We start from the raw sequence: 12,418 nt of genomic DNA on the forward strand, positions 1-12,418 counted from the left end.
GCACTGCTGGGCTCACTGGGGTTCACATCATCCCCAGGAAACTCTCAGCTCAGCTGTGGTCTGTGTGCAATCAAGCTTGCAACAATTGCAGTAATGCTGCCAAAAGCCTTGACTCCCAGGGGAGGGGACCTGCAGCTGGCACGCCAATGGGACAGCACTTGTTGTGTGGCCATCACAGCGGTGCTGGGCTGGCAGCTGGGACGGGCAGGGGCTAATAGAGTCAGCAAGGTGCATGGCACAAGGAGGCTTGCTGGCTGGTTGTGTGATGTGGCTGCTGCTGGGCTGCCCTTCCCTCCTCGCTCGGCACCCATACCCAGGGCAGACGCCAGGGCAGGATGTGGAGGGGACATCAGGCCTTGTGCACAGCGTATGGTCACCTCAGGCAGGCTTAAAGGGAGAGACCTGGGCATCTCCCCCATGGGAGAAAATGCAGGGGGCAAAGGGCTGAGGGTGACAGCTTGGCACCGCGGGCAGGCAGGGTTGGTGGCCCATGGGAGGGGGTAGCTCTCTGCACCCACTGCGCACACTCCAGGCTCACGCATCTGGCTGTTTGGTCGTCAGTGCTGAATTCGTGCCCTCGGCTCACCTGGTGCTGAGGGCCTCCAGCCAAAGGAGGAGAACCTGGGCTGGCTCCCAGGGGCACTGGTGGGGTGAGAGGCACGCTGCTGGGGTTGCTGGCTGCCTCTCTGGCAGCTGCTCTGCAAGTGCTGGGGAGCGAGCAGGGCAGGGGGCTCTTGACAGAAGCTCCTGACTCTTCCTCCTTGCTTGCCACAGCATCCTGTTGGCTCCTACAGATGCATGAGGTCTCCACTTTTAAAACCTCTTCCTCCTATGCTTCCTCATTAGTCAGGTCCAGTTCCTCAAAGTGCATCCCCTCTCTGAGACTCTCCTGCCTGCTCCCTGTTCCAGTTCCTTCTTGAGGACATTGGCTATCAGCCATTCCAGCAGGTCCTCCTGGGTGCTCACGTCCTTGAAGAGCTCCAGGCGTGTGATATCAGGTTTCTGCAAGAGAAGGAATGAGCCTCTGCTTATAGACCTGCAGTGAGAGAGGGAGAGGTGTGAAGGGAGGTTTTTTCAGAGACGGCTGGAGCCACATTCCCCCAGCCTGGTGCCAAACGAGGGAGAGCAGCAGGCATCGAGTTGGGTGTTGGGGCAGGAGTCCAGGCCTCACGTTGGCCACACAGTCTGCCAGTAATGCTGCTCTCCCTCTCCCTGGAGCCCGGCAGGGCCACTGGGCACCAAGAAGACTTGCAAGCGTGCGTGTGGGCTTTAGCGGTGGACAGTGTGCTTCTCCCTTTTGCTCTTGGCACTCTCGCACTATCCCCATTTGCAGGCAGACTCAGCCCCAAAGGCAACATTGTGAATGCAATGATGGCTTGGGTGTGAGAATGACCATTTGCCAAGGTGCTTGTGTCCAAATTGAAGCAGATGCCTGTGGCTTTGCATGTCCTTCAGGGTCCATGCGCACCATGGGAATCCCCAGTAAGCTGCGTGTGTGTTTGGGGCCATTGGTATTCAGGCAGCTGACACGCTCCCATGGTATCTCAGTGCATCCCTGCTCTGGGCTCAGCTACTGCAAGTACTTCCACAGTTGAGCTTCACCAACCTTCTCAAGCTGGCCTGTCCCCATTCGGGGCGTTGTCCCTGGCCTCTGCAGTGGGACCTGTTGGCCCAGGAGCTGGACAGTGCTGAGCAGAGCTGTGGTGGGAAGGTTGAGCCTGTCGCAGGAGCTGGGAGCTGGGGAGCCATGTAGCCCCGCCGGAAAATGCCTCCCAGGGACCCTGCAGCTGTGGGTGCTGGGCACAGGGACATGTGTGACATTGGGGCTGTTTCAGCATGCCGGAGCAGCTGGCCCCAGGCACAGGGGAGGTGACAAGGAAAAAGGGCCCCTGAAACCAATGCTGGGAGATGCCACCCTTTCCTCCCCCACCCTGCCCCACACCCTGACCGTCCTCCACACTCACCTCCTCTGGTTTGGCAGTGAGTCGCCCAGATGTGGCAAGGGAGAAAGACTTCCTCTTGCTCACATATTCCTCAGACCTGCTTTCTGATGGGCTATGCCGCTTCCCCAGAAGAGGGGCTTTTTGGAGCTGGAGGAAGCTCAGTCCTCTGCGGACCATCCAGCTTCTGCTGGGCTCCTCCAAAGACTCCTGAGAGGGACTGAGAGGACTCCTGAGTTTCCTGAGAGGACTCCCAGATGCTCTGAGATGGGATTGGGTTTTATCCGCAGAGGCTGGCTTTGAAAGTGGGGGACGATGTTCAAACCTGGCTGTCGTGAACATTGAACCCTTGCCCGGGGCACCAGCCCGGCCCCCACACCCGGTGAAGCTGGGGCAATGGCCCCACCAGCAGTGCTGTGGCCCCCAGGGTGCTGGGCACTGCTGTGGGGCAGTCACTAGCAGGCCCTGCTCACTGGCACCTGGAGAGCTCCTCAGCAAGTGCTGCTACCTCAGGCACGTGTCTCTTTGGGCACATTTCATCCCTTCCAAGGTCTTGCTGGGGTCTGCTCTGTGACAAGACATCCCTACTTGCGGTGTCAGCCACAGGGCCTGTGGTTTTGTCAGGCTCTGTGGTCTGGTCCTGGGTTCTGCTTGCTGATGCGGCTGGGCTGGCTTTGTACCAACAGCCCCTGCGCCACAGCCATGCTGAGCTCTGATGCGTGCACAGTCTGGCTGTGACGGCTGCCCACCAGGTCCTGGGCTTGCACCCTAGCATGGCTCAAGGCTGCCACCAGCTGCTGCCAGACTGTCTCCTGCAGGGCTGCGGCAGGCAGTGCAGCGCTGTGTGGGGCAGGCCCCGGCTCTCAGCCCTCCCTGCCATGCCTGGTTCATGGAGGATGCCCTGAGAAAGTCCTGCAGACTCACTGGGGGAGGCATTGTGGACTTGGGCTGGCCTATTTCACTGTTGTCTGCTGTCATCCCTTCCCAAGTTGGCAGTATTTTTCCAATTATATCCCTCATCAAGGGAGCAGTCTCAGCACTGAAGTCCCTGGTGGGAAAAAAGGGACACAAGTTTCTCTGAAAGCATTTTGATGAGGAGGGAGGAGAGGGAGAGGTTGCTGGTGTTGGGCAGGGAAGGCTTGGAGGGGCTGCAGGGCTCTGCAAGGTCCTGGTGCATTTCCTCCACCACACTGTCTGTTGCAGTGCGCAGCTGGGGCAATGCTTCTGCAGGCATGCAGTCCTGGAGCCAGGCCCCAGAGATCCCCCTCCACACCAGCCTGACTGCAGCCTCACAGAGAGTTCTGCACTCCCTTTGTAAGCACAGCTGCTCTGTTAGCTGGGACCCAAACTGTGCCAGGAGCTGGGCACACACTGACTGCACCATGCTCTGTGGAAGAGCATCGCTGTCTGTACCCAAGCACTCCTCACAGTCAGGAGCAACACCTTGCCCTTGAGACAGCTCCATCATGATGGTGCTTATGAATTTCTCAGCGGGGCGCACTTGCTGTTCAGGAGGCTGCCGGTCTCTGCTTTGGGATGCTGAGAAGTCGCTTAGCAGAGAGTCATTGCTGTGTGCCCTTGTGTCCAAGGGTTGTGCCTCAGGCTGCTGGGCACAGGTGTCTCTGGAAGCTGGGAGCAACCTGCTCCTTAGCTCATTGCATATTTCCTTGAAAGCTTCAGACAAACCAACTCCAGCTGGCGCCTGTGGCAGCCTTGGCACTGTTGGGCAGGTTGCCCAGTATTTGCCCTGCTCCTTGTATGCTGGCCCACCTTGGTTCTCCCCTTTCGGCACCCTCTTGGCTCCTGGGGAGGAGCAGGAGTGCCCGGAAAGCTGCTGGTTAATCGGGGGAAGAGTTCTCCTCTTTACAGGTCCTTGCAACATCCATGGCCTTCGCAGTGCTTGTCTGGAAGACTGAGGCCTGACCGCAGGCATGGAGCAGACAAGCTCTTCAGTTCCCCCGAACAGGGCACAAATGTCCTGCCTGGCTACTTGAAGGGGTGTTAAAGCAAGATGAGAGGACCTTTGTTCTTCCACTTCCAAACCACAAGATGGAATCTCTGCAGCAACTAACCCGCTTTTCCGCAGAGGCTCTGCCTGCAATTGCTTAGGGGACCATGCTCTTGTAAAAGCCCTGCAGGACAGTTTCTCCCTGAGCTCTGGAGGAGCCTTCTTTATAATGCAGACGGAGGCTTCCAGACCTTCCACCCTCGCCAGAATGTCTCAAACAGTATCCTCTGCCAGCCCCATGGGTGACCATTGCATTGTCAGTGGTGAGGTCATCTAGGAGGTCTTGGCGTTTCAGTGCCTTTAGAAGCACACCTCCTCTAGGAGCAGGGTTTCTGAAGTGTCGAAAAGCTTTCCTTGCCCGCTGGCTGTGGGTTTGATTTGACATCTGCTGTTGATGTGTGTTCATAAGAGGTTTAGCTGAAAGGACGCACCTCTGCTCTGGAGCGCTCCATGTGAAAATCAGGCTCGAGTCCTGCACTTAAATCTCCCTGTCACAAACTGGGAAGGTCTGTGGGGCAACACTGTGGGGCTGGTGCGACTTCCCCCATGGGCATCCTCTGTGTGGGTCCCTGGATTGGAACTGTAAGGACGACCCTGTGGGTACTTTGTGAGGGGAATCTCCCAGGCTCCTCACAGCTGCTGAAGACAGGCATTGAGGGTGCCGATGCTTGTGCACTCACTCTTGAGATCTCTCACAGGCAAGCGGGTGCAAGATCCCTATAACCTGCTTCAAAAGCGCTGTCATGATGCTTCAGTTTCCCTGTTCCTTTCTTCCACCCTGTCCTTCTGCAAGAGAAGCAAACAAGAAAGGCCAAGTGAGCCTGATCCTTCCCTCCCTGCGCTCCATCCTCCCACCCGGCAAACATCGTATACCCCTGATGCCATCCTCAATGGCTCTGCTTTCCCATGAAGGAATCTGCCACCCTGCTTTCAACAGCCAGCCAGGGAGAGGGCTCGTTATCGCAGGGCAAGTGATGGGCACAGGAGGCTCTCTTGGAAGCCCCAAGGGATGCCCTGGCACACTGCTGGGCCTCGCTGTGGTCCCTCTGGGCCAAGCAAGGATTTCTCCCCAGGAACCTGGAGGTGCTGCCTGTCGGTTTGCATGGGGCAGGCAAGGAGGTGAATGGGGCTGACAGGACAATCCCAAGGGCACGCAGCTGTGTTTGAGATGCCAGGACTGGGCCCTGATGCTGGGTGCAGGCTGATGGGAGGAGAGGCAGACCAGGGGCTGTCTGACTGTGGTCTTTGGGGGCCTTCTTTGGGGGAAAGGGACTGCAAAGAAGCAGAAGGATTTGGGGAAGTGGAGAAGCACCTGGGGAGCCTTGGAGAAGCCAAGCAAGAAGCAGCTGTGGGAATACTGTGCTCTTCAAGGCCAGTTCACGCTGGCAGCAGAGCCTGGGGAATAGCCTCTGTATTGCCAAGCCAGAGGCCAGAGATCCAGGAGCCGCGGGACTGTCCTGACGGCACTGGGAGCTGCAGGTGCTCCCAGCCGCTGGGAGCTGTGCCTCCTCGTTGCCTGCTGAGGGATGGGAAACCAAACCTGGGCTCGGAGGGTTGCATGCTCTGGTGCCCTTGTGTGTTTGAAGAGGGGGCAAATGATTTTCAGGCAAGCCACACATCTGAGGTGTGAACTCTCTGTGCAGAGCAGGCAGGCAGCCTGCAAGGGTGCAGGAGACCTCCTGGTCTCTGCAGGCACCTCCTGTGTTGTTATCGGCAGGTTTGAGGAGGCTGGAGGAAGCTTTGCCACTGTCTCTGTTCAGCCATGTACCTTTTGTCTCCTCTTCTCAGAGGCCCATGAGCTCCTTGGGCTGGGGAGAAAAGGCAGCCCATTCTGGTGGAACGAAGCCTGGGCCTGGCTGCGCTGCATCACTGCAAGCATCTGCCTGTGGCCCAGCTATGGGGAGAAAGAGGGGTGGGATGCAGGCAGTTGTGTTTGCACAAGCAGCCCCTGAAGGGCAGGAATCCTGGCTCTGTTTCTAAGGCAAGTGCATGGCCGGTCATGGCTGGGCTGAGCTCAGCCTGGAGCTGCTCTCTGCTTCTCGGTGCTGAGCTCACCATGTCCATGGGGCCTTGGAGCATCTGCATGCCCTAGCTCTGCCCCAGGGGCCAGGAATAAAAACCCCTCTGCTCGCAGAGGACTTCAGGGTTGGCTGTCCCACCCCAGCTCCCCTTCCCACATCCTCGCCCTCTCCATGCGGGTCCTATCCCCACTGCCAACCTCTCCCTCCAGCCCTGTTGCTCACCCCTCTGCTCTCCTGCGTACCCGGGAGCCCTTCCGTGGGCTGGGAATGGGAGTTCGCCTCCTACTCTGTTGCCATCTCCAGGATCCTCTGCTGGAGACCTGCCATTCTGGCAATGAGGGGAGCTGCTCCCTCCTGCCTGAGCCACTCTCCTCAAAGTTGGAACTCAGCGGCCCCGGCCAGAACAGGGACATGGACGCCATGGTGACCCCAGCCAGCACAGTGGCCTTCAGGGCATGATGTCACTCCCATCACAAAGCCCTTGCAGTTGCCTTGGGGACCCCCAAGACCATGTCCTGGCAGTCCCCCATGGGGGGAGCTGGAGTCAGCAGTGTGCCTGGGCAGTAAGGCTGGCCTCACACTCCAGCTGTGTTAGCAGAGTGCAGGTGGCAGGGTGAGGGAAGGCATTCCTCCACTCGGCTCAGCACAGGAGAGACCATGCCTCAGTACGAGATCCAGTTTGAGCTACCCAGCCCCAGCGGAGCTACCCCCAAGCCCAGCAGAGGCCCCCGAGCTGGTTGGGAGCTGGAGCACAGGATGTATGAGTCAAGGCCAAGGGTGCAGGCTATGTTCAGCCAGGAGAAAAGAAGGCACAGGGGGATCTTGCTGCTGCCTGCGGCTGCCTAAGGGGAGGGTGGGGAGAGGATGGAGCCTGGTGCCTGGGGACAGGACGAGGGGCAACGGCTCAGACTGCAGCTGGGGAAGTTCCCATGCACCAGAGAAAGGAAAAAATCTCTGTAGCCTGAGGGTGGTCCAACACCGGGCCAGGGGCCCAGAATCATGGAGGCATCCATCCTTGGAGATAGTTACACCTTGATGGTGCCAGGCCCTGGGAAACCTGATCTGGTTGGCTCCATTTGCAGCAGGGGCTGCAATGGAGAACTCCAGCAGCCCCTTCCCATCCTGGCAGCTCTGTGGCTCTGAGAACAGTTGAACAGGTTTCTCTCCGGCTCCGCCTGGCTTCACTAGCCTTGCCGACACTAGTCCTTCTCTTGAGATTGACCTGACGCACAGAAACCCTGTGGCAAAAAGCTTGCCAGACTTTATTCACAGCACAAGATGGCTGTAGCTGGACGAGCATTTGTGCCAGCATACGAGTGTGTGTTGGGGGCGCGGGGGGGTCACATCTGTCTGGGAGTTTGTCCATGAAGGCACAAGTCACAAGACACAGCCGTGGGAGAGGAAAAATGTTGCCATTCAGCTGCTGTGTGAGAATGGGCAGTGTGGGAGCACACAGCCGTGTGCTTGCCAGGCAAATGCAGGCCTCCTGGGAAAGGCACCAGGAGGTGGAGGGTGCAGAAGAGAAGAGCCCAGGTTGTTCCCTGTGTTGTGTGGGCACACTGGGGAAGCTGTTCCAGGGCCATTGTCCCAGACCAGCCCCTCACATCACCCCTTTCCAGTGCTGGCTGCTCACCCCAGCTGTGGCGTGGTAAATGGCCAGCTCCATTCTTTTGCAGGTCTCCATATCCCAATGGAGTGGTGAAGGCCAGCCTTGCATGGTTTTTCTTCTGCACCAGACCCTGGCAGATCCTGGAGTACAGCTCTTTGCTCACCACTGTGTGGGGCCCAGCCTGGGCTGGGCAGAGGCCGCGTGCTCGGATCCCCCAGACTCTGCATGTCCACAGCAGAACTCTGGCAAGGCCCAAGGACAAGAGGAGCAGCTTCTTGGCAAAGAGGAGGAGGCCATGCAATCACACCATTCACTCTGTGTCTCCCCTGCTCTTGTGTCCAGGAGATCCCCCTCCCTGTCTGCCTGCAGCCCCTCCATGCCCACCCAGCTCCCCAGGACAGCATGAGAGCCCTGGCCCTGCAGCCTCTCCAGCACCTCCTGCTGCCCCAGGGATAGAGCAGCCTGTCCCAAGGCGATGCTCAGAGAAACCTGTTTCTTATTCTCATTCTCCCTCTCTGAATGCTGCCCTGCTTTTCTCTTGGGACATCCCTGATCCCCAGAGAGCCTTTCCCCAGGTGAGTGTGTCTGTGCTGGCCTGGCCGGCCATTCCTGTACCCTTCTCTTGTGCTCCTCACAGGGCCATTGGCTGCCGGTGCTGCTCTGCAGAGTGAGTGGGCTTTTGGGCCATGGGATGACTCCTGACTTCACACTGGCCGTGCTGGTTGGGGCAGGAAGAAGGCCCAGCCAAACATGGCTCAACACCATCGACACTGCAGGCACTTGTCTGTGCTCATGCATGGTGCTCAGTGTGACCCCAGGGCGTTTGCAATGGCAGGAGATGCATTTGGGTGTGCAGTAGCTCCAGCCTGTGGTGTTTCGCAGAGGGTGCATGAATCACTCTCCAGTACACCTTCCCTGGGCCTTCTGGGCCCCCACTGACTCTCGGGGATTGCAGAGACCTCAATTCTCTGCCTTTACCTGGATTTAGTGTTTTACCTTCCGATGACTCCACCATGGACTGTTCCTCATTTGGTGAGGCTCCACTCACTGCCCACTCCCAGGCACTTGCTGTCCCTGGAGATCTTCTGAGCTCTCCTGGGGGCTCAGATTCCCCTCCAGCAGGATGGGCATCTGCCATCAGCACTGTCACATGCAGGACACACGTCCCAGGCAGGAAATTCGGAGACCATTCCCCATCTCCATTGGCACTGGTCACTGAGAAATGAGCCCTGAATCCAGACTGTGGTCCCTAACAGATCACACTGGGATTCTGAGCTCATCCTCTGGAGTCCATGGAGTTCACAGGCAGAGCAGCAGGCCCTTTTATGGTGTAATCCCTTGGGCATATTTTTGACTCCGTCTTCTGAAGAAAAGCCAGACTTCAGGCATGCCTCTGAGGAGATCCCCTTGTGTTTTAAAGGTGCCCATTACCTGCTCCTGCCTGTACTGTGCTCACAGGAATGCACATGGAACCACAACCCTAACACCACCAGGCTGTGAGAACTCTTGGGCTGTATACACACACCAGAGCACAACAGGACAGTGTGGAAATGAGGAGAACAGCCCTGAAGAGAGAAAGTCCTGCTGCTGTGAGTGGAAGTGTCTCCAGGAAAGCTGCAGCCCCCATGCGAAGGCTGCAGCCAGGAAATGCCTGCTGTAGCAATGAGGGGATGGTCCTGAAGAGCAGAGGGTCTGTCCCCACAGGCTGCATCCAGACTCTCCTCCCCTCCACTCCCACTCCACTGTGAGCATGGGAGCACTGTAGAGGGAAGGGACCAGCCCATAGTGACACCTGGCTGCCACCCTCGCAGGAGATGAGTGTGAGATCACAGCCTGACTGTGGCCAGGAGAGTTGTGCTCTCCTAATGGACATGGGACCCGTGGTCTTACCCCATCTTTACTCGTCTGAGTCTGACTGTGTCCCCCTGAACTCCCTTGGTATCATTGCCAAAAGAGACACTGCAGAGGGAATCTCTCCGCATTGCCCTGAGGGCATCTGAGTGAGCTCAGACTAGCAGGTTATGAGGTGAAGGTTATGAGGTGAAAGGGAGAAGCCTGTCTTTCTGCTTCAACAAGGTCTCTGGGTCAGATCCAAATGAGGGATTCCTGAGGACAAGTGGCATGAGCCAGAACACTTTTTCTTTTAACGCGAATGTAACAGAGAAAAGCAAACAAGAAAGAAATGAACACCACCTAGCCTTGATGCCAGATACCCTGGGAAGGAGGAGTAGATGCACAAGGGACAGTTACCGGTGCTGACATTGTACCTGCTGAACCAGTTTTCTCAGTGCATCCTTGAGCTCCTTGTTCCTCAAGCTGTAGATGAGGGGGTTCACTGCTGGAGGCACCACTGTGTACAGAACAGCCACCCCCAGGTCCAGAACTGGGGAGGAGATGGAGGGGGGCTTAAGGCAGGCAATCATGACAGTGCTGAGAGAAAGGGAGACCACAGCCAGATGAGGGAGGCACATGGAAAAGGCTTTGTGCCGTCCCTGCTCAGAGGGCATCCTCAGCACAGCAGTGAAGATCTGCACGTAGGTCAGCACAATGAAAACGAAACACCCAGAGGTTAAACAAAGATTAAATACAATAACTGCAACTTCCCTGAGGTAGGCATCTGAGCAGGAGAGCTTGAGGAGCTGGGGAACTTCACAGAAAAACTGTTCCACAACATTGCCTTGGCAGAGTGGTATTGAAAATGTGTTTCCAGTGTGCAGGAGCGCATTGAGAAAACCACTGGCCCAGGCAGCTGCTGCCATTTTGACACAAGCTCTGCTGCTCATGAGGGTCCCATAGTGCAGGGGTCTGCAAATGGCAACAAAGCGGTCGTAGGCCATCACAGTGAGAAGAGAACATTCTAATGAAAGTGATAAAACAAGGAAAAAGACCTGGACAGCACATCCCAAGTAGGAAATGGACCTGGTGTCCCTCAGGGAATTGGCCATGGATTTGGGGACAATGGCAGAGATGAAGCCAAGGTCCAGGACAGAGAGATTGAGGAGGAAGAAGTACATGGGGGTGTGGAGGCGGTGGTCGCAGACTACGGCTGTGATGATGAGGCCATTGCCCAGGAAGGCAGCCAGGTAGATTCCCAGGAAGAGCGCAAAGTGTGAGAGCTGCAGCTCCCGCGTGTCTGTGAATGCCAGGAGGAGGAACTCGTTGAAGGAGCTGCTGTTGGACATTTGCTCTCTTGGGGCACAGGGGGACTGTCCAAGGAAGAAGAGATGTAGACAAGTTAGGACAGACTGCTGTGAGCAAAACTTTCTCATAACCCCCTCTCCCGCAACAAACACTTTCTCTCTCCCCATCTCAGCAGAACGGTCACTGAGCTCCATGACTTGAGCTCTGTTTTGTGCTGGCTGAGCTTGCTGTGAGGAGACAGAAATCCTCAGCATTGCTCCTGCATTCCGAATGAACCACTGTGATTCCTGAGAGACAAAAGGATTCACTATGGCTTTAGTGCAGAGGGAGGAGAGCTGCCCTGTCCATCCACCTTGTTCACAGCTGCCCTGTGCTCACACCTCTGAGGTGCAGGACAATTGCACTCATGTTACCCTAGAAAGAAATGACACCACTGAGAGCAGAGGAATCTAGTTTCAAAGTGCAGAAAAACAAACTCAGCACCTGTTCTCAGAGCATGTGAGGGGGGTCTCAGCACTCCCTTTCTAGCCAGGAACACATCGGGCTCATTCCAGCTGCCCACATCCAGCCATGCAGCAGCGTTTCTGTGGCCTCAGTATCTAGGGGGCTTCTTCATGGGGCATTGAGATAACACCGCAATGCAATTGGAAAGCTGTGCCCTTCTGGAGGACAGCTTGCAGCCCAGCCAGACATCCCAGAGAAATGGTTGAATGTTTTAAGGATGGGATGTCCTGACGAGAGAGTTGGCTCATTCCCACACCCCACACACACACACTGCATTGCTCAGAGCTGCACAGGTTAGAGGGGGACTTGGGTACCTCGGTGTCAAGGACACATCTGCATGGCAGGATCTGTAGGGTCGGTGTCTGAACTGCATCTGATCCCCACCCTGCCCAGAGAGTCCCAGGGCAAGAACAAGAGCAGCATGGACAAGTGGGAAACAGAGCAATACCATGATATTTCTGCTGAAGGAGGAAGGGACAGGGAGAGACAAGGGGCACTGCGGAGTTTCTCCTCTCCTGGAAGTCCAGCTGCCAAGGAAACGACTCATGCCACAGACCCACAGCCTGGAGGGCAGAGGGTTGTGCTGGGTGGGAGAGGAGAGGAGGTGTTGGATTTTGTAGTTTCCTCTCACACTTTGAGCATGACTCTGCTGCCTGCAGCTGTCCCTGCAGGGAGCTCTTTCTCTGTCCCCACGTCTCTCCCCTCTCAGTGCTCACAGACCCCATTCCACCCGCTGCCTGCGCAGCTCTGCCCTGCAGATATCTCCCAGCAGCAGGGCACTGCCCAGGGACCCCTCTGAGTTTGCAGGGGCTAAGGAGCAGGTGAGACAAACCTTGCTGAGGCTGGGAAGGTGATGCTGCTTCTGTCTGTAGGCTGAGGGGTGGTTGAAGGGATTTGCTGAGTTCCGCCCACAACTGTTGCTCTCTCGGTTTTGCTGTTTTGGAGTCCCAGTCCCCTGTCTCAACCTGACCAATCAATAACACTGCACCCCACCCAAAGAGAACAAAACTGAAAGCATAGACTCAATAAAGCTCCATCGCTTTCAGGTATCTCTGGCCTTGACCTTCCTTTTGAAAAGGCCCCTCCAGAAATGTCCTGGAAGCGAGCAGGAGCTGTGATGGCCCTGACCCATGCAGCACCCTCTCAAATGGAGAATGAACCTGCCCTGCAGGGGGTCTCTCCTTCCAGCCACAGC

At 56.8% G+C, this 12,418-nt stretch overlaps 1 protein-coding gene across 1 annotated transcript; it reads right to left on the reverse strand.

Moving 5' to 3' along the window:
* Nucleotides 1-846: 846 nt before the first annotated feature.
* LOC136994011 (olfactory receptor 14A16-like) lies at nt 847-10,415 on the reverse strand. The gene is made up of 3 exons (XM_067310047.1): nt 9,915-10,415; nt 1,965-2,150; nt 847-1,002 (listed from the first exon to the last, which is right to left on the reverse strand). The coding sequence occupies exons 1-3, from the start codon at nt 10,413-10,415 to the stop codon at nt 847-849; spliced, it is 843 nt and encodes a 280-aa protein (XP_067166148.1).
* Between the last annotated feature and the right edge of the window lie 2,003 nt (nt 10,416-12,418).

The sequence above is a fragment of the Apteryx mantelli genome, chromosome 23 (genome assembly GCF_036417845.1).
Source record: "Apteryx mantelli isolate bAptMan1 chromosome 23, bAptMan1.hap1, whole genome shotgun sequence".
NCBI lineage: Eukaryota > Metazoa > Chordata > Aves > Apterygiformes > Apterygidae > Apteryx > Apteryx mantelli.

Bases quoted from the DNA above. Each gene is read 5' to 3' on its own strand.
- LOC136994011 (XM_067310047.1), bottom strand. From the start codon at position 10,415: ATGGCCTACGACCGCTTTGTTGCCATTTGCAGACCCCTGCACTATGGG. The intron at 2,151-9,914 runs GTGAACCCCCTC...AGTCCCTCTCAG, and splicing joins ACACAGTGGTGCCTCCAGCA to GAGTCTTTGGAGGAGCCCAG. The intron at 1,003-1,964 runs GTGAGTGTGGAG...CTTCTCTTGCAG, and splicing joins TCACTGCCAAACCAGAGGAG to AAACCTGATATCACACGCCT.